The sequence below is a fragment of the Cnephaeus nilssonii genome (assembly GCF_951640355.1).
Source record: "Cnephaeus nilssonii genome assembly, chromosome: 20".
NCBI lineage: Eukaryota > Metazoa > Chordata > Mammalia > Chiroptera > Vespertilionidae > Cnephaeus > Cnephaeus nilssonii.
Window position 1 is genome coordinate 1406693 of NC_137091.1, and position 20510 is coordinate 1427202.

A 20510-nucleotide genomic window follows, 5' to 3' on the forward strand; every position below is an offset into this window, starting at 1 on the left:
CCTCTGTGAGCACAATGCCCCCTCGTTCTGTGGGGCAGCTGGCTTGGGTGGGGAGTGAGCCCTCTTGTCCCCTAGGTGTCCCCCGTGGAGAAGAACACCAGCGAGACCCTCTACTCCCTCAAGTTCGCTGAGAGGGTGCGCTCTGTGGAGCTGGGCCCCGGGTCCCGCAGGGCAGAGCTGGGGTCCTGGTCCAGCCAAGAACATCTGGAGGTAGGAGGATGGCACAGGCCTGCTGGGGCACTGGGGCAGAGACTTCCAGGTCAGGGGCCGGAGGGAGGGCCTGGGAGGGGTGACAGCCTGGGGCAGGGTAGGGGTTGGGTGGGGTGGGGGCGAGATGCCAGAGGGGCTGGAGCCAAAACTTGAACCCAAACCCAGTAGCAAAAGTAGTTCTTGTCCTTCGAGGTGCCCGTGGGGTCATCAGCCGGCGGGGTGGGCGGGCGCAGGGTGGCGCACAGGTGCTCAGCATTGACTAGTTCACGTCTTTCCGCGTCACCTCCTTTCACTCACAGTAACGAGCTGGGCCCGTCATGGCAGCCATTTTGCAGGCGAGGAAGCAGTGTCAGGAGGCTGGGAGGGGAGCGTGGTGGAGGGGTGCAGGGAGCACGACCCCACTCACCTGCCCCCCCTGCCCACAGTGGGAGCCGGCCTGCCAGACGCCACCCGCCTCAGCTCGAGCCCATTCGGCCCCCGGCTCTGGGACCTCCAGCCGCCCGGGCTCCATCCGGAGGAGGCTGCAGCCCTCGGGTGAGCATTTCGGGGTGGGCGGGCGGGTGGAGAGCCGCCCCGACAGGCCAGTCACCGCACGGGACTGCCCTGACCTAGACGGGCTCTTTAAAAATTGTCTTTTTAAGTTTCTACAACTTGTCCAGAGCCTGTTTCACAACCTTCCCTGGCCCTGGGCTTTAGCCAGGGCAGATGGTGCTGTGTCCGTTTCACAGAGGGAAACCGAAGACCACCACCCCCCCCAAGGGCTCCTCATGGGCTGGTGACTTGGGCCCAGGACATGAGTGTCCCTGGCTGGGCTCCTGCAATATGCCCGTCACAGCAGGGCTGCGTCACCAGCCCTGAGCCTCAGCTCCGTGGCGGAAAGGGCAGGGCTCACCCCACGTCCTCGATGAGGAGCGAGCCTGGCCAGGGACTGGGATCCAGGCCTCCAGCCCCCAACTTGCCCCACTCGCAGAAAGGCCCAGCCGCTTGGGGTACACACAGGGGCGGCAGGTCCTGGGGTCCTGGCCCGAGGCCAGCCCGCCAGTGAGACGCCTGTTGCTTTGATTTCAGCCTGAGGCTGGGCTGCCGTCTCCGGGTGAGTGTGGCCGGCGGCCCAGGGCTGCCGCACCGGACCTCGCCTTGGGTGGTGGGCTGTGCCGGGAGCCTGCTGCTCAGGGCTGGGGCTGTCCTGCTGCCTGCTGTCTGTCTGTGTGCTTCTGCCTGGCTCCCTCCAGCTCTTAACCGGAGGCTAACAAGCCCCCTCCCCCCTGCAGGGAAGTCCAGGCCGCTGCCTGTGTGATGGACGTGTCCGCCCTGCCGTGTCAGGGTCTGGGTCCCGAGGCCTCACGGGCCTGCTCCCGCCGCAGCTGGGAGCCTGGGAGGCGGAGGCCAGAGAGGAGGCCCTCTTGTGTCTCCCCTGAGATGAAACATGTTCAGAAGAAAGCGGTGTCTCTGGGCTGTGCTCTGGGTGCAGACGACGTGGGCTGGAAGGGCAGGGCTGGCCCGCTCCACCGGCAGGCCCAGACCCCCAGAGAGTGGTCCGTCGTGGGGAGGGCAGCAGTGTTGGGAGGTGGCCCTCGCCTGGGCTGGCCCACCTCTCCCAGCCTGCAGGGCGCCCTCTGCGGGGGATGGCTGAGGAGCCCCCGGGAGGCACAGGGCCCGCCCCGGGCATGGGTATGGTGTTCGTTGTGTACATAGCGCGGCCGGCCTGCCGGGCCCACCGGCCGGGTATTTATGGCTGGCAGGAGGCCAGGGGGCGGGAACTCTGCTGCTCCCCCATCCGCCTGGCACCAGGCTCTCTCCTTGCTCACTGGCCTCCTGACCATTTGCTCCTCGGAAAGCCTATTGAAGAACTTTGGGAAGCTTAGCCATTTTTAATATTAAAATAAAAGCCTTTTTGCACACGTGTGGTCTGAAGAACGGTCTTGTGAGCCCCCGGAGCAGGGCGTCAGCCACAGCCCCAGACCTGCCCTCAGGATCGCGTGGCCTGAGCATCCACGGTGGGTACAGCCGGTGCCCCCTCCCCTCGTCACTGACCCATCAACAGTGCCGTCACCTCCGTCTTACAGGCTCCTCGGCTGTAAGACGTCTTGAAGGCTCCTCGGCTCAGCACAACCACGGCTGGGCCCTGGCCTTGTCCAAGTAATAAGTGAGCTGGCCACAGGTGAGCGCCACCCTCCCCTAGGGCTTATATAGGATCCGCCCCCCTCCCCTCCCCGCCATGGGGGGTGTGGACCTAAATTTGGTCCCAGCCTTGAGGGAGCCTGTGCTCAGTGGGGTCCTCCCTCCAACTGGGGCTGAACCCACTGGGTCGGGTCGCTTATCCTGGCCACTAGCACTGGGGGTGCTGCAGGGAGTGAGGTGAGTTCAGAGCCCTCAGGGGAGGATGGGGGACGCTCCTCCAGCCCTGTCTCTAAGGCCTCCGGGGACTGGGGAGCAGGCTGGGCTGGGGCAGCACAGTGGTGGCCGTGTCTGTGAGGTGGGGTCCTGGCATCCTGCAGCTGTTGGCTTGGAGGCATCCACAGGACAGCTGGGAGTGTGGCTGAGACGGGGGTGATGGGGCCCACCTCTCACCTGTCTCCCAGCCGTGGGGGAAGACGTGCTGTCTCCCCCTGTACCTCCCCTGGAATAAGCCTGAATCCGCCCTTTGCTGTTGGCCTGACATCCTGCTGCCCCCTGCTGGCCACACAGCCTGGTGCAGGCCTCTGCCTGCAATCCTGCACCTGGGAGAGCCGCGGCGAGATGCCCCTTCGGGCAAGAAAACCAGGGAATAGTTACAAATTTAATAAAATTTGTCTTATAAATTACAGCAGCAGCCCCAGGGCTTGGCTGGCTGCCCCAAGAAGCAAGAATTGGGCGAGCTGGGCAGCCATAGCTGGACAGAAGTTGTCTGAGAGTTCAGGGCTGTGGAGGTGGCCAGTGGGCCAGCGCCGCCGCCTCCAGGATGGCCACAGGGCAGAGGCTCATGGGCCGGTGGGTGCACAGGGAACAGGAGTGGGGGTTGAGGCCAGGCCCCAAGGGCTGCCTGGTGCCCCCACCCATTGGGTTCCTCAGTCCAAACTGGCCATGAGCAGGTGCAGCTCCCGGAAGGCACTGCCGTGGCGGCCGCTCAGGCCCGACTTGCTCCTGACGAGGCCGCTGATGCTCTTGAGCTGCTTATAGCAGAGCCGGCACTTGTGCAGCCTGTGGGCGGAGCGGCCGCACTAAGCGCTCCCGCCCCGCTCCCAGGCCATGCAGGCGACACCAGGGCTCAGGGCAGAGCCAGGCTATGGAGGAACCCAAGCTTTGGCTCCCCCCACCCTCCACCCTGAGTTGGGGTCTTGGTCCCAGGCACAGTGACCTGCATAAGCTGTACCAGCAGGCCCATCAACAGTGGGCTGTGTGCCCTCACCTGGCCTGGCACCCCTGCCCCAACAGGCACACTGCCTGGCCCCCACCTCACCTCTCCTCCCGGCTGATGTCGACACCCACAGAGGGCGGGGCTGCCAGGATGTCGGTGATGAGGGGCAGGAAGCGCTGTAGGATCAGCTTCAGGGAGGTGCAGCCTGTCTGGACGTAGCTGCAGGGCAGGCGATGGAGCAGCCACAGACGAACAGCAAGGACAGAGACAGGGGCAGAGGGTGAGAGGCCTCTGGAACTCAGGGGGCAGCACCTGGGACCTGCCCACGCCTCTGTGCCCCTCCCTGCGGGGAGGCGGCGGGCTTCTCTGCGTACCTCTCATACTTGCTCTGCAGGAGCTTCTCGATCTGCGGCAGGACCGTGGTGCACAGGTCCAGCTTCCACAGGGAGCTGGGGAGAGGCCGCGACAGGTGCCCTCAGCACCCAGCCCTGCCCACTCCGCCCACTCCCCCCCTGCGGCCACTTACGCTTTCTGGTTGACGATGTTCAGGAGGTCCACCACCACCGACAGGTCATTGATGGCTACGGCCGAGTCCACCGACATCTGTGCAAACAGAGCGCCCGTCACGGAGGCCGGGGGAGGCCCTGCCGGGGGTGTGGTGGGCCTTATGGTGGGACAGTAATGAAGCCACCGAGATGCTCAGCAAGGCCAGCCCCGGAGAGGTGTGCAATAAACGGCACTTGTGACGACATGGAAGAAACGGAGTCGACCGCGGCGTGGTGACGGGCTGCCCGCCCCCACCGGCCCGTTCCTGTGGCCCTCTTCCCGGGTCTGCCCTAAGCCCGGGGCAGGCGCTTGCCTTGATGTCGCCCGTGGTCCACACGGCCCTCACGGTGTCCAAGTTCTTGTGGCGGCTGGTGAGCACCACGCACATGGTGTCGTGGCCTTTGCGGATTTGCGACATGGCATCGTCGTCGACCAGCTCTGTCTGCTGGGGGATCTTCACAGCCTGTGGGACAGGCCGATGCTGGCAGCGAAGCTCTGCCCTCGCCCACGGGCCTCCACCCACTCTTGGGCTGGGCCCCCACTCACAGGCAGGAAGTCGGAGGCCTTCAGCCCGATGGGCTCGTTCCGGGTGGCGGGGATGATGGCAGGCTCAGCCTTGGGCGCGGGGGTGGAAGTGACGACCTGGGGCCAGGGTGGGACCTCGAGCTGGAGGGGTCCGAGGCTCAGCGGGCAGCCGGCCTGAGGGCTCCCTCTCTGCCCCCCAGATGGGAGGCCCCTCACCCTGGCTCAGGGCTCCAGCCCCTCTGAGTCTCACGCCCTCTACCCAGACATACGTTTGGCACCGGGAACTGCGTGTCCATGGCTGGGCTGGGCTTTGCTGCCTCCTTGGCTGTGGCCACGTCTGGAGGCAAAAGGAAAAGATTTCTGGGTCAGGAAGAAGGCAGGGCTCGGGCGGGACTCTGGACGGCATCTGTAACGGGGGGACAGGGCAGGGGGCAGCGGGCAGCTGGGAGGGTCCTGGGGAGGCCTAAGGGCAGGGGCTGGGCTGTCCCCCACTTTCTACCTACCCAATCCCAGGCCTGGCAGAAAGCAGGCGTCTAGCCCTGTGGGTCGATGGGACCAGGGAGCTCCAGGGAGGGCAGTCTGCCCGCTCACTAGGAATGTGTGCCGGGGGCGCCGGTGGTGAGGGGCTGAAGAGCCCCAAGGCCCCATCTACAGCGGCCCCGCCTGTTCCTCCACAGCACGTGTCCCGTTTCCGGACTCACCTGTGGGCTTGTCTGTGGGCGTGAGAGGAGCACCTGCCTACCCTGCTCACGCTCCACCGCCAGGGACTAGCCTGGGGCTTGGCACACAGTAGGTGCGCCTGAGCAAGCGGCAGAGGCTGAATCTGTGCCAGAGGGGAGGGCAGGGGCTCAGGGGAGAGGGCTGAGGAGCTGGGAGGCCAGCTCTGCCCCACCCTGACTCACCATCCTCTGGGGGTGCTGGGAAGGGCTCGCTTCTTCGAGGCGGTGTCCGACCTGTAGAGGGGAGACGGGTTGGGGACTCGTGTCAGCTGCCCGGGGTTCCTGAGTCCCTAGAGCTGGGCAGCCTGGGACCCAGGGCCCTGTCAGGACGCGGGGGGTGGAAGGTGGTTTCCAGGCATGCAGCTGCACACCTGCGACCCTGTCCTGGCCCACACCCCCTCAGTCCCGCCCCTTCCCACCCACTCGCCCCTGCGGTGGGCAGGGCACTGAGTGGCTGCCAGGGCTCTGCCGGGGCCTAGAGTTCCTGGGGACAGAGCTGGCCGGGTGTGTGGGGGTTAGCAACTAAGGGAGCTGCACCATTTTGCAGGTGGGGTGCTGGGTTCACGGGTGGGAGCCAGGCCTCACTGATGCTGTTCTTGGGCTGGAAGATCTCGTTGTAGTCCTCCGCGTTCTGGATCTCCGCACGAGACTCCCGCTCGTCCCGGTCGTCCTCGCTGCTGGGGCTGCGGCGCTCGCTCTCCGAGTTCTGCTTTACCCTGCGGGCAGCAAAAGGAGGACGGGCCAGTGAGGCCAGGCTGGGCCCCCCAAAACTTTCCCAGGGTCAGACCCGCTTCCTGTGCCCCCCGAGCCCTGAGCCCCGAGCCCACCTCTGAGGCTTGCTGCAGGTTGTGCTGGGCCGCTCGTAGATGCGCCGAAGGGGGGCGGTGGGGAGGGGCGGCTGCTGCGTCAGGAGCCGGCTGTCCTGCACGGGGTCCTGGGCCACCGTGCCTGTCCTGGTGACCCGGGTCAGGTCCACCACGTAAGAGGAGACGTTGCTCTGGGAGAAGGCCACGCCTATCTGTAGGAAGTGGCAGAGCAGCGGCTAGGGGATGGGTGGGCAGGATCCCCAGGGCCGGAGTGGGGGCAGCTGGGCAGTGGGAGGGTGGGTGCGGGCAGCGGTCTCACCAGCTGGTTGTTGCAGATGGCCAGGTCGGCCACCTTGCCCCAGTTGACGAGGACCACGTCAAAGCAGCGCTCGGGCTCCCAGCCGTAGACGCGCAACGAGTCCTGGCAGCCGCTGTACAGGCAGCAGCCGTCGGGGTTGAAGAGGATGCTCCTGGGCAGGCGGGAGTGGGCCATGGGTTCCAGGAAGCCCGGGGAGGCTGTGGGGAGCCCAGGACAGGAGGGAGCAGAAGCAGAGAGGGAAAGGCCACCCGCATCCACACCTCCTTCCCCGGGAAGGCTGCCCACCGCCCAGTGGCCTGCGTACCTGACAGGCCCCGGCTCCCCTTCGATGCAGCTCACCACCTGGAATTTCTCCAGGTCCCAGAAGCGGATGGTCCTGCAAAGGCAGCCAGGCTGTGCTGGGAAGCCAGAGCCCTGGCTCCACACAGCCCCCTACACATACACCCCACCCCTCAGGGCCATTAAGAGCAATGCCTTGGGCCAGGGCTGGCCCTGGACAGGCAGGGAGAGGGGACACGGTGGGAGGCCAACATGGGCCTTGGATCTGGACATGCCCTTTAAGGCCCAGGACACAGGCCGGGAACCAAAGTCCCATCTTGGGCTGACAGTTATCCAGCCTACAGAGTCTCATCAGGCATGTGACTCCCTGGGACAGAGACAGATGGGGACAGACAGACACACACTCCGCAGAGATGTGAGGAGCGGCAGTCACAGGCGACGGGCCCTGCTGCTCCTTCTCACCTGTCAGAGCTGCCGGAAGCCAGGAGGTACTCGTTGGGGTGAAACTCCACCACGTTGACGGGCCCCGTGTGGCCAGGGAACTCGGACATCATCTTGCCAGCAGTCAGATCCCAGAGCTGGGGCAGGGCGGGTGGAGGTCAGGACCACCCGCTCTCCCTCCGGTCCAGCCCAAGCTCTGTCCACGCACCACCTTCCCATCTGCACAGCTTGGGACAGCAACCCCAAGGAGGGAGGCGGGGACCAGCCTGAGTGTGACCAGCAGACGCCAGGCCCCGGCCCTGGCCCGGGTCAGGCCGGGAGCTACCTTCACTGTGTGGTCATCTGCAGCCGACGCCAACCACTTCCCGTCGGGGCTGAACCGGAGACACCGCACGGCCTGGCTGTGCCCCTGGGGAGGACAGAGCACCGGGCTCACCCTTGGGGTCTGGCCCAGGGCCTTCCCTCCCCACCGCCCCACGCCACCCCGGCCTTCGACAAGCAGTGCATCCTGAGATGCAGGCAAAGGGGGAAGACGTGTAGGAGACGCCACAGAGGGGCACTTCCCAGGGGGACCATGGACTCCCAGGCCTGCAGAGGCTCCAGGAAATCAAGATGCATGGTCAGAGTCTTATGCCTCTTTTTAGAGTTAAATGCCCCCTCTTCATGTCAAAGGGTCTAAAAACCTCTAAGAATAAAATATAAAAAAATAAAAATCTCTTAAGAATAATTCTATGTTAAACTTAGTGCTTCCAAACTTCTAGGCGCAGGCAACCCCTCCCCTGGTTTTGGAGGATTCGTGGAGAGCTGGGGGTCCAGGTGGGCCACGCCCAGCACCCTGCTCTGCTCCAGATTCACGTTTCTCACGCTCTCACCCACGTTGGACAGCGATGCCTCCAGCCCCTGCCGTGTGGGCACCCCATGCTCCAGGCCTGCAGGGGGCTGTGGGTGACCAGCGGGGCCCTCCTTACCCTGTAGCGGAAGACGCAGCCTTTCCTCCTGACGTCCCAGAGCTGCAGGGGAAGAGCACAGGGGCAGTCAGGACGGGCACAACCAGGCTGGGCCTGCGCGGGGGGCCTAACGCCTGGGCCGGAGGCCAGGGTGTGGCTGCGAGCAGAGAAGGGATCTGGGTGCCTCCAAGTCATTACACCCCAAAATGGCAGAAGTCTGGAAACTGCTCACTAAAGCTGGGAATTCCGCTTGGCTGGTGTGACTCTGATTGAGCGTTGACCTATGAACCAGGAGATCATGGTTCCATTCCCAGTTGGGGCACATGCCTGGGTTGTGTGCTTAATCCCAAGTAGGGGGCATGCAGGAGGCAGGTGATCAATGATTCTCATCGTTGTTTCTCTCTCTCTCTCCCTTCCTCTCTGAAATCAATAAAAACATATTTTTTTTTTTAAAATAAAGCTGGGAATTCCAAGCAGAAATGTCCCATCTCCCTTCTCTGGGAGGGTGTGAATGTTGCTGCACAGAGAAGACGCCCACAAAGAGCTGAGATCGCCCCCTCAGGCAGGACATGCGGGCCCACTGCCAGCCAGCGGGAGACCCAGGGCTGAGAGTGGCATCTCACCTTGATGTTCGTGTCCTGGGAACCCGAGGCCACAAACTCGCCGTAGGGGTGGAAGTCCAGGCTGCAGATGTTGGCTTTGTGTCCCACGAGCGTGCGAAGAACTAACAAGAGAAGAGAGGCAGACACGATGGCTAGCCCAGAAAGGATGTGGTGTTTGTGTGGGGCTTTAACACTAACTGAAGAATAACACGACTTTAAAAACTGGGGCGAAAACCAACCAGGGTCCTACACCCTGACAACGAATTTCCCCTTTTCCTCCTGAGAGATGACGGCCATTCTGATTTACCTGAGCCTCCGGAAAATGCACCGCAGCCCCAGCTGCTGCTCTAGGCTTGTCCCAGAGTGTTTGAGAGCCAAGGGGGAGGGGGATGGCAGGCAAAGGGCAGTGGTGGGCAAAGCACGCCCCCCCCAAGCAGAGCGAGTGGAGGGTGCGCCAGGTGTGGCCCTGGAGGGAGGGGGCTGTGCGGACAGGCTGTGAGGACTGAGAGGACACGGGGGACAGGCTGGGCCTCAGACCTCAGGGATGGGGGGCAAGTCTGCTGCTGCCCCAGGAAACCACGACTCCCACCTTCCAAGGCTCTGCAGGCGGCTCCGAAGCCCAGCGCAGCCCGCAGGCAAACCGTGTTTGTCTCTGGTCCCAATCAAACTTGCCTCCTCGTTCTGGCCTCGTGTGTCTCGCTTTTTAAAAGATTTATAATTCTACTGTCTACACGAAACCGATCCGCCGTGAGTGCTGGGGCCGACAGGCACAGGAGCCCAGCCACGCTGCGGTGTGAGCCAAGGTGACACGGGCGCTGGGAGGGAGCGAGCTCTCTTCAAGGAGGTGGCCACATGCCACGGGGCTCAGCACCATGTTTCTGGTCAAGGCGGCCTCGGGCACGCGCTGCCCAGTCCAGGGCCTGGAGGGGGCAGACTGCTGGCTCCTGCTTCAGCCCATGGGCCCTGCATCCCACAGCAAGGTTTCCAAAATCCCGCCCCGCCCCGAGAGGATGTGGCGCGCCCCGCCCTGCGTGGGCCGGCTTCCGGAAGCGGGACCCGGCTGGCCCAGCCTCGCCCCTGGCTGTGCCATGGGAAGCAGGCAGGCCCACATTCTTCGGGCGTGACTTCTGGCCCAGGAGGAAAGGCCTGGGTCACAGGAGCTGCAGAGGGGAGGGCCTCTGGGGTGTGTACCCCACGAGGGAACCTCCCAGCCAAGGAGCTGCTCATCCTTCCCTAAACCCTCCAGTGACGGGCTGCCTTCAGAGCAACCGTCGTGAACCCCTTCCGTAGCCGTCACTGCCGCACGGCGCGATGGGCAGGGTGGCGGTGCCGAGCTCTCAGCTCTTCCTGCCCTGGCTGCTGAGGGCAAGCCTCTCGGTCTTCGGAGAAACTCCTCAAACCGAGCCACCAGATGGCGGTGGAGAGCACTGGGGTGGGGAGTCCCGGCTCCCCACTCCCAGCCAGAGGGCCCTCACGGGGCTCAGTGGCCTCCCTGGGCCCCGTGTGCCCATCTGGCAAATAAGGGGGCCTACCGCCTGGCTCTGCCCAGTCACCTGGCAGCTCACTGGAAGCCGATTGGGGCCTGCCCCATGTTCGCTGGGAGCGGGGTCTGGGCCATGTGTTTGTAACAAGCCCGAGAGCGGCCACTGCGGGGACTCCACGCCCAGGAATTCCAGACAGAGGCCTTCAGCTTCCACGCCTTGCCCACCTTGAGGAACTCCACGTTTCCCGTGCACGCGTGGCCGTGTCTGAGAACGCACAGCGCCCTGTCTTCCCTCTGCCCGGCTCCAGCGCACGGTGAACGGCTGGTGCCGTCCGCTGGGATTCGGTCCAGGCAGAGGCTTCCCAGGTGGAGAACTGCCTTCCGCCGAGCTTTCTGCTTCCTCTGCCGGCCCCACCCTGGCCCCTGGGGTCCAGCGATGCCCCAGCACAGACGCCGTGGGTCCTGCGTGCGGCCAGGCAGTGGAGCGTGCCGAGACGCTGAGCACGCAGCCCACACCAGGGGGGAAGCAGCACCCACGAGGCCCGGCGCCATCTTCCTACACAAGCAGCCCGCCGCCCTTGGCAGCATGACCCTGGCCCTGAGTGTGTGCGGCTGGCAGCCACCGCCTACAGCAGACGCAGAGCACGCACACAGGAGCCCAGAGACCTGTACGTCTCCGCCAGGCAGGGGGGCGGGGGTCAATTCTGGGAAAAGCAGCCTTGGCAACCCCACGCCCCTTTCCTCTCCCCTTCGGCGGTGGCCCCCCACCCGGCACGCTGGAAGTCCAGGCTAGCGGCGGGCAGCCAACCGTGGGCCACGGGCTCTCCTCGGGCCTCTCAGGTTGGCCTGCAGTGTTCTGTGCTGCCATATGCAATGCTTTTAGAAAAATGGCAGTCGACCCGTGTTGTTTAGAAAGATGGAGGGAATGAGCAAAACACCAGGTTAGAGGGCAGAGGCTGAGGCCTCTGAGACGGGGAAGGAGTGGGAAAGGCTGAGTGGGGGCCGCCCCGGTGGGCCACCCGCTCCCCAGTGTGCCCCACACAGCCACCTCACTCCTGTGTGGCCCCTGGTGGCACCTGATGTCCTTCCAGGTTCTGAATCCCCAAACATACCCACCCGCCCATCCACACAGTTGTCCACTCGGACGTTTACCAGGCGCCTCCTTGGTGCCAGCATTCAGAGATGGGGGCGGGTGGGGTCACCACTCTGGCCAGTGTCCCAGGACGGAAGCACCCCACCTAGTCAGGACGGGCTTCCCGGAGGAAGCGACGGGACAGGAGCCCGAGACAGCAGGGTGCAGGGAGCGCAGACACCTACTTTTGGCAGCTTCCAGGTCCCAGACGCGGATGGAGCCCGACTGGGAGCCGGCCACGATGAGCTCCTCGGGCGTGTTGAGGCGGACACTCTCCACTGGGGACGTGTGACCCGTCAGGCTCTGTGGAGAGGGCGGCAGCTTCAGTGCACTTCGTGGACAGACCCCCAGGTGCTGCCCCAAATTATGGGTCCCCAGGAAGTGTCAGCGAGAAGTGGCCCAAGCGACGCCGGCTGAGCAGCCGCCTCTCCGGCCTCAGCTCCCAGGGCTAACCGTGGGCCAGCCCGTCCCACTCCAACCCTGCCACTGCCCCTGTGCTCCTGACAGCCGCCACCTGCAGAATGGCCCTGGGCCCCTGGGGGGAGGGGGCAGCTGACCCTTTAGTCTGAGTCCAAACTGCGGCCCACCTGGGCTCTGCTCCATGTCACGCTCTGCTGGCCCACGCCCCTCAGGAGGGGAACCACGGCAGAAGGGAGGCGGGCTCTCGATGGGACCCTTTCTCCCCTCCAAAATGCCCGTGTCCCCGGGCGCTGCCCCCACTGGAGGACCCAGCCACGCTCCCAGGAAAGGGCTCTCGGAACCTGCATCTTGGGAGTGACTTTGCTGAAAATATAGAGTCTTCCCCCAACTCAGAGCTGGGGAGCTGGGCCAGCTGAGCCCAGGAGGGAGAGGAGGAAAGTGCCGGCGTTTCCAGCTTCTGGAGAGGCCAGGTCTGAAATCCGTGGTGTCTGTCACTCCCGCCCAGCACTGGCCACCCCAAGGCACAGTAGTGACACCATCAGTGCTCGCTGAGACCCTTCCCCCTGGGGGTTGGGGACGGTAGGGAAACTGCTCCTCAGGGGAACTACCCTAAGGCCAGACAGTTACAAGCAGCTGGTCCAACTCCCAAATGTCACCGGCAGGAGTATCCCTGGGTACACACTCCACGGAGGGCAACTGGGCACATGCACCCACATTGAGAAATGCCCATTCCCGCACACGCAGACACATGTGCAACAACACACCCAAGGTCACTCACTGCAGCGAGTCTCTTGGACAAAAGACCAGAAACAATACAAATGCCCGTCACCAGACACTGTGTCCTCATGGTCACCCATGCACTGGACTGCTATTCATTCAGCCGTGAAAATGAATGGGGCAACCCTCAGCCTATGGTCCAGACTAACCTCCATGACAAGTACAGGTGAAAAGAGATGGAGACAGTGTGTATAGTGTGAAGCCATTGGTACAAAAGGAGGGAGGGAAGCAGACATGAACATCCGCTCCTGAATGTATGAAGTCATTCTGGAAGGATGGAAGGGCACACGGGAGCCAGGAGCGAGGCCGTCTCCAGGGAGGGAGGTGGGGTAGGGGAAGGAAGATGTGTCACTGTTCACCGGGTATCATCTGGATGTTGAAGGACATGAGGTCACACACTCCAAAATGCACAGAAATAGATCACAGTGAACTGCCCGCAGAGGGAGCCGCAAGAGCACAGACCTGAGTGGGAAAGAACTTGGCAAGTTTGAGGCCCTGCAAGGCCTGGTCTGTGGAGAGTCTGGGGTGGGGGGGCCATGGCTCGGCTGAGGCCCATGGGGGCCTGTGGCTGCACCAGTGTGAGAAGGTAAGTCTAGACCCCAAACTGCCCCTGTCGTCTCTGAGGACGAGAGCCTGGGCTCACTGCATGTCCGTTTTGGGTCAGTCTTTGCTGAGTTTTCTCAAACTGTGTACGTTCCTTTGTCATTCAGGGACAGGGCGCATTTAAACTTTAAAAACAAAGGGAAACAAAACAAACGATTTCAATTCTGTTCTGAACTCAACTGCCACTGTCCGGACCCCTGGCTGTGGTCAGGGTCAGATCTCAGTTCTCTGCTGAATCTCCAAGTCAATGAGCTGATTAAGTCTCTACTAATAAATACCACCTCCCGTCCTATTTCTTCTTTATCCTGACTTGGCCAAGAGTCAGGAGTGTGATACCACCCCGTGCTGTGGGGCTGTGTGGGGAGAGCGAGGCCCCGTGCTCCTGGTGGGAATGTAAACGGATTTCTGGAGGGCAATTTGACAACAGCGTTTGGAAGCTTTGTGAAAAGTGCACACCCTCGGATTTAATGCAACCATCACAGATCTGCTCACAGATTTAGCAGATGAGGATGTTTACCACGTGGCTGAGCAGAGCCAAAAGGCTGCAAGTGACCTCCATGCTGGGAACAGGGCGGGGCCAAGCCAATGCCAGCTCACTCCATGGCACACCACAAAGCCATTAAAAATCATGTCATTAAAGGAGATTATTTTGACACAGGAAAATGCTTACATATTGTATTTTTAAAAAACCAGGCCACAGGACAGTGAGAGCGTTCTGGAAATATATTGTTATTAATTTCTGTGTGTGCACATGTATGTGTGTTGGCATGTGTATGTGACATATATGCACAAGTCTGCACATGTGTGCATGTGCATGTCTGTGTATATCAGCACCTACAAGGACACAGACCAATAACCAACTGCAGTGGTCTTGGATAACGGGACTATGTGTCTGCCATTTTTGTATTTTTCCCTCTTCATGGCTTTCTGTTTTGGAACAGTTTTCAGCACTGAATGTAGCTGTGCGATGAGTGGAAGTCTAGTCAAGAACCAGCTCTCTGCCCACTCCAGGCAGGCGCCTGAAATCCTTCCAGTGGAATGAGGTGGAAATATCAGTCACCCCACACACAGCTGCCGGGTGGGCGGATGGGCCCTGGGCAGGGCGGGGCAGGCTGGACTCATTTAGCCTCTCACGCAGGCTCCCTGGCGTGCTGTCCACAGCCAGGTGACACCCCATTCCCAAGGAGGGGCCACTGTCGCTGCCATCTGCGGTCGTCCTGGGCCTTCCTGAGCCGACAGCTAGGGGAGGCATGGATGCTGTGCTGTGTCCCCTACCCTCGGGAGGGGCCCCCAGAGGACGGTGCCTCTCCCACCCGTACCCCATCCTGCCCCCAGTCCCCGCCCGCCCCTCGCTCCTGCCCCTGGCCGGCGAGGCTCACCATGATGCAGTTGGGCTTGTTGATGGACCACAGGTTGACGCGGCAGTCGTCCCCTCCTGTCGCCAGCAGCCGCCCGGAGCCTTTGCCCAGCACCAGTGAGGACACATTGCTGGCGTGGGCGACAATTTCCTCTGCACAGGAAAGGGCAGGGGGGAAGGCAGTCAGGCCACAGTCAGGGGGCGCAATGGGCCACGTGGCCCCGCTCGGCCACCAGCTCTGGCACCAGAAGCCCCTCTCGAGGGCTCTGCCCCTTGGGCTCCCCTGTGGTGCCCGGACAGCCCTCCTGACACCTGCTGACAAGTAGGCCTGGGCCTGAGACAGACATGACTGTTTCTCCACTTCGCTGACACCTGTCTCACCCTTAGGCCTCGTGATTTTCTTCCCTTTTCTGCACATCAGCTGGTAATACTACTGACGTACTATGCCGGATTTTTAAAATTGGCTTGCTATTTTTATTAGCTCTGTCTCGTAAGCAATAATATTCACGAAATCACAAGTGTGATATGTCCACTATGTTTTTTCTATGACACAAAAAGAAAAATGGAAACCATTATTAGGATAAAAAATGTTGTGCTATGTACTACCTAAGCACCTCGCAAACTGCCACTCGCTGTGCACCCAAACCCCTCTTTGGAAAAAACCCTTTAAGAGCCATTCAGGTCAACTCTAGACAAGCTGTCCCCAGGGGACCTCACCCGGGGCTTCAGCCCACAGCTCCAGTCATGGCCCAGGTTCTGATCTGAGCTCTGATACTGCAGGCTGTGTGGCTTTAGGCAAGTCACTCACCCCCTCTGAGGACTGGGTTCCTCTTCTGGTAAGTGGGGTTAATAATAACAGTGCCAGAACGTTGACCTATGAACCGGGAGGTCACAGTTCAGTTCCCGGTCAGGGCACATGCCCGGGTTGCGGGTTTCATCCCCAGTAGGGGGTGTGCAGGAGGCAGCCAATCATTGATTCTCTATCATCATTGATATTTCTCTCTCTTTCTCTCCCCCTTCCTCTCTAAAATCAATAAAAATAATTTTTAATAAAAAATATTAATAACAGTGCCTGGCTCATTGAGTTGCTGAGGATTCAGTGAGAAGGTGCCTGTGAGCTGCTGGGTAGGGAGTGAGTGCTCTCTGGTTGTTAGGCAGGCTAAGGACTAGGCACCACGAAGACAGTGAGCACTGGGGCCCCAGGTGGGCAGAGGAGGGTGGGCTGTGAGGAGGGGGGAGGGGTCTGGGTGTGAGGGGGTGGGAGTGAGGGCTGACCAGACAGAGAGGGCCCTAAGATCACTGTGGGCAGCCACAAGGGCCCCTGGCCTGGACGGCTGGGGCAGCAGTGGGGGCAGCAGACTAAAACCCCGGAGGCATCAATGCTCCAAAGCGAACAAAACACAGGCAAGGAACCAAGAGGCCGCCCAGGTCTCCCAGCTCGTTCCTGAGTGAGTTCCTCCCGGGAGGGAGGAGCAGACAAGACAGGTCTCCCCACTCAGACAGGGAAAACCCTACCATGCCGACGCCCTGGGTAACTAGGAGGCCTCCGACAGCTAAAGTGCTGTGCGCGTGAAATTGTCACAGCCTGAGCACGTTACCTCCCACCTGAACACTGGATGGCTTGGCCTTGCCTTTCAGATAAAGCAAAGCGCCCGAAGGGCTGGGGTCCTCACCAGCCTCTGTGGCCCCACATTCTCCCCAACGCTGTGCTGCAGCCCGGGGCCTCCTCTGAGCTCTGCACTCACTGAGCTGCCTGCCTCAGGGCCCTTGCACATACAGTTTAGGCGCCTACAATACTCCCTAGCCCATCCTCCATCACCGAGTTAACTGATCCAAAGCACATGCCCAGCTGAGGATTCAAGGAGAGACGGAGGGGTGTGGCAGTCTGATTCCTGCCTGGCGTTCTCTCAGGCTCTGGACCCCATTTCACAGGGACCTTTGTCTAGTTTGCCCTACGGCCTCCCTCGTGCCTGGTTCTATGCTCAGGAAAGACCAGCTGCTGAAGGGATAGGCACATAACCCTAATAAACAGAGCCACGCTGTCCAAAGTGCACCTTCCTTGGGAGCCGGTAACAGGATTCTCCCAGAACTCTCGGGCTTGGAGGAACAATTTGAAAATGGCCCAAACCTCTCATTTTACAAACGAGGACACTGAGGCCCAGCAAAGAGCTTCGCCCAAGTTCCCACCGTTAAAAAGTGAAGGCCTTGCCCAGCTTCTGAAAACAGCCCGCGGACAGTTCCTAGCACGGGGTTACAGTCTGGGCACCAAGAGTATACCAACCAGTTACTACGGGTGGGGCAGGACCCACAGAGGCACCGACGAGGAGGGCCGCGGTCCTCAAATGTGATCCAGGGCACCTTGGGATCCTCGAGATCCTTTCAGGGGGTCCAAGAGAACAAAACTGTTTTCCTAATAATACTAACATGGTATTGGACTTTTACGCTTTTGTTTGCTCCTAAGAATCTAGTTTCCCAGAAGAACGTGATGTGATGACATCATCATCAATGGCATGTTTGACTCCGTGTTCTTGTTTGAAAATGGCTCGGTATTGCCGACATGGTAAATAATGATAGCTAGAACTCCCATAAACAAGGACTTTGGGGTCCTCAGTAATTGGAGTACAAAGAGGACCTCGGATCAGCGTTTGGCACTGCCATAGTGCAGTGGTCGGCAAACTGCAGCTCATGAGCCACATGCGGCTCTTTGGCCCCTTGAGTGTGGCTCTTCCACAAAATACCACGTGCGGGTACGCACGTACAGTGTGATTGAAACTTCGTGGCCCATGCGCAGAAGTCGGTTTTCGGCTCTCAAAAGAAATTTCAATCGTTGTCCTGTTGATATGTGGCTCTGTTGACTAATGAGTTTGCCGACCACTGCCATAGGGAGTAATGACGGCAGTGGGTGGTGCACACGCTCAGGTGCATCGCAGAGCCCTGTCAACGTCCCTCTGCCTACCCTCTCCCCCTGGCCCCCCGCCCCAGGATGCCCTCAGCTGATGGCGGACACCTGACTTGTGAGATGCCTGAAAATGTCAAGAATATCTTTCAGGAATCTCGCCCCATTCCGCCTGTCAGCCTAACTGGAAATCCTGCACTGAGCACTTTATTATGTGTTTTCTCACTTGAATCTCACAGCAACTCTAGAACGTAGACCCGACTATCTCATCGTGCAGACAGAAAACGAAGCCTCCGAGGGGTTACGTCACCTGGCCAATGTCACCCAGCTAAGTGCCAAGGTCAGGATCTGCATCTTGATCTTACCCCGAGGCCTGGGGGTCTCTCCTTGTGCCAAGAATAGAAGACAAAGCTGGGGGTTCAAGCTCCCCCAGCAACAAACAGCTAACAGGATACATGGGGTGAGAAAGAAAACAGAACCACTCACGCAATTTCCAGGCTGTCTTGGTGACCACCGGGGTGGCCATCCTCCAGCTGTCTGGCACTTGAAGCTCCACCCACAAAACAGACTGCTTTCCTCCAGGGGTGGGGGTGGATCCCCCCCAGATCCGCCAATCAAATTGGCAGGGAGTTCCCACACATCCAGGCAGAGGGAATGCCTTTCTCCGGGACCAACTCTTAGTTTTAAATCATCCACAGCAGCAGCCTTTACACGCCCGTCCGTCCGGATCTTGGGTCATGGAATGTCAGGCTCGAGCCATCTCAGCTCAACACTGGGCTGGAACGCAAACAGAGGTGATGGCTTTTTAGGAAACATTCGGTGGGAGCTTGGGGGGACCCTGGTTTGCAAACTGCAGCTCCCTGCATCCCTGAGGCCACTTGATAAAGACAGACACCCACCAAAGCCAGGAGCTGCACTGCAAATTGGGGTTGAGAGGCAGGAGAGGGGGCACCTCAGACAAGGTGACCTGGAACACGGGGAAGGCCCTCCCAGAGGCCGGGATGAGGGGAGGAGCTGGCTGCCTGAGGTGCAGCAGCCGCCACCGCGGGGCGGGGAAGAACATTTGTCTGTAGATCAGACAGATTTCTGAGAGTCACTGTTTTGTCTGACCTATGGAGAGGGGGTGGAGTCGAGGCTAAGCTGAGGGGCCCATGAGAGGCACCCCAGAGACAGGTGCTGAAGTCTTCTCTGGGGAGAATGTCAAACGGGGCCCTGAGGATCCAACACACACACACACACACACCCGAGTTTGCGGCAAAGGAACTAATCCTGGTCCCCCAAATTGCCAAGGGCGGTGCTGGGAACTAGGTCTCCAGCCGGGGCAGGAGCCGGTATGACTCCTCAACCCTAAAAGGCCACCTTAAGGTGCCTCCGACCTACTTCCTCCAAGCTCTTTCCCCAGGAAAGCTCTCCTCCCCACCCCTCCGCCCTGGGTGCCCCAGCCCTGCCCCTCGCCCTCCACTCCTTCTCCCCGCCTCCCGCGCCCCCCGTTCGCACACATCTGGTCTGCTGAGCTCCCTAACTGGCCCCTGCCTCGCCAGACCCCCTTTACTCCGCGTTCCCCTCGGCTACCAGGACCCCCATTCATTCACTCTCCGGCTTCTAGCGTCCCCATTCGCCCCGGCCTCCCGCGGACCCCAGCTCAGCTTCCGGCCTCCCGGGTTTGCCCTCAGGCCTCCGCGCCGGTCCCGCCCCTCCCGAGGCGAAGGCTGGTCCCTCGGCCTCCCGGGTCCTCCCACTCCTCTCGGCCGGCGGGGAAGGGCTCCAACCTCCCCGCGCCCCAGCCCTCTCCGCCGCAGCCCGGCCCGGCCCGCCTGGCTCGGCCCGGCCCGGGGCCCACCGTCCGTCCCCTCGCCTCCGCGCCCCCGGCCCACTCCACCTGCAGCTGCGGCTCCCGAGGCCAAGCCTCTGCTCCACGGGCGACCCCCACTTGCCTCCATCCCCTGCCCTGATTGGCCGCTGCTTGACAACCGACCCTCACAACAAAACCTCCGGCTCAGAGCCCCGCCCTCCCCAACTCTCCCACCAATCAGCTGCCGGCGGAGCTCCGCCTCCCGCCAGCTTTGACCAATCGAAGAAGGCACTTCTGCCGCTTTCCCTAAGTTCCCGCCCTCTTTTCCTGAATTGGGCTAATCACGAGGAAGAAGAGTTCAAGAGCCACCCCTCGGCCCCTAATGAACCAATGCGGGCTGCCGTTTCCTTGGTCCCGCCTTCGCCTCAAACTTCCCTTCACCCCCTTCCCTACGCCCCCTCGAACCTCGTTAGCGTTTGAAAAATTTGCGGGACGCCCTCCAATGGCGGCTGCACCAATCCCTTTAGCAACCGCCCAGATAGACCAATCAGCGTTCGCATTATTGGAAAACCAATTCCCAGAGAGCCAATGGGAAAGGGACATCCGGACCCCAGTGAAGCCGCGGAACTTCCATCTTGGAGTCGGGCGAAGCGGACGGTGTAGTCAGTCAGCTCTGTGCAGTGGTTCCGGCTCGTCCCCGTCACCTGTGGGCGGTCCCCGGGCTGAGGACCGGTCTCTCTTCTTGGGCTGGAACACGGCTTGAACCTCCCACCGGAGACCGGGAAACAGACTTCCTGATTCTGGGTCCGAGTCAGGCGTGGAGCCCGGGGTGCTGCCTCCACGGCGACGTCTCGGTGGATGGATGGCCGCTTCCTAAAAGCGACGACCGAGGAGGAATCCGAGAAACGCCGACCTCGTTTGTGACTCGTGGGTGGGTGGGTGGGTGGACTTAATGTCCACTGCGCCGCACCAGCGCTGCCCGGGAGCAGCGGCGCGCCCACCCATCACCTTGCACCCGGGAGCCCACTGGAGAGGCCGATGGCACTGTCAAAAGAGGACCCCATGAGCAGACTAAAATCCCATCAAACCGCCCATCCTGTATTTCTCAACTTTTTATATGATAACGTCGTAGAGAACACTGGAAAGAATACTATAATGATATACTAGTATAATACACTGAGTGGCCAGATGATGATGATCTCTGAGCGCATAATAATCTGGCCACTCCGTGTCTGTCCTATAGAATAAAAGGCTAATATGCAAATTGTCCCCTGGATCAGGAGTTCGACCAGCAGGCAGGCCGGCCAACTGCCCATGTC

At 61.1% G+C, this 20510-nt stretch overlaps 2 protein-coding genes across 14 annotated transcripts in view; one reads left to right on the forward strand and one right to left on the reverse strand.

Moving 5' to 3' along the window:
- The window catches only part of KIFC3 (kinesin family member C3), a 40795-nt gene extending 38682 nt beyond the window's left edge, over positions 1 to 2113 (forward strand). For 10 of the 11 annotated variants that reach the window (XM_079799861.1, XM_079799851.1, XM_079799854.1 and 7 more), the window contains 3 exons: positions 76 to 210; positions 636 to 744; positions 1482 to 2113. In XM_079799861.1, coding sequence (XP_079655987.1) covers positions 76 to 210; positions 636 to 744; positions 1482 to 1507 — 270 coding nt within the window. In that variant the 3' untranslated portion in view covers positions 1508 to 2113. Of the gene's footprint in view, positions 1 to 75; positions 211 to 635; positions 745 to 1278; positions 1304 to 1481 lie in introns of all 11 variants that reach the window. The other variant, XM_079799855.1, reaches the window with a different exon arrangement.
- An 863-nt stretch (positions 2114 to 2976) lies between these two features.
- KATNB1 (katanin regulatory subunit B1) lies at positions 2977 to 19405 on the reverse strand. 3 transcript variants are annotated; one of them, XM_079799864.1, is made up of 20 exons: positions 19279 to 19405; positions 17886 to 18176; positions 14526 to 14656; positions 11532 to 11649; positions 8753 to 8853; positions 8151 to 8192; positions 7508 to 7591; positions 7204 to 7319; positions 6767 to 6838; positions 6463 to 6613; positions 6165 to 6355; positions 5923 to 6053; positions 5521 to 5571; positions 4888 to 4955; positions 4640 to 4735; positions 4407 to 4556; positions 4074 to 4150; positions 3922 to 3996; positions 3650 to 3766; positions 2977 to 3390 (listed from the first exon to the last, which is right to left on the reverse strand). In XM_079799864.1, exons 2-20 carry the CDS (start codon positions 17923 to 17925, stop codon positions 3258 to 3260), a joined length of 1944 nt encoding a protein of 647 aa, XP_079655990.1. In that variant the 5' UTR covers positions 17926 to 18176; positions 19279 to 19405; the 3' UTR covers positions 2977 to 3257. The 3 variants fall into 3 exon arrangements, with proteins under 3 accessions (XP_079655990.1, XP_079655988.1, XP_079655989.1); XM_079799862.1 differs by having other exon boundaries at positions 4640 to 4759; XM_079799863.1 differs by lacking the exon at positions 19279 to 19405 and adding an exon at positions 18299 to 18790 and having other exon boundaries at positions 4640 to 4759.
- Between the last annotated feature and the right edge of the window lie 1105 nt (positions 19406 to 20510).

Coding starts and splice junctions, on each gene's coding strand:
- KATNB1 (XM_079799862.1), bottom strand. CDS start 17,925: ATGGCCACCCCGGTGGTCACCAAGACAGCCTGGAAATTGC. Junction 5,572..5,922: donor CCAGCCCAAGAACAGCATCA/GTGAGGCCTGGC, acceptor TCCCCTCTACAG/GTCGGACACCGCCTCGAAGA. Junction 4,151..4,406: donor GGACCACGGGCGACATCAAG/GCAAGCGCCTGC, acceptor CTGTTTGCACAG/ATGTCGGTGGACTCGGCCGT.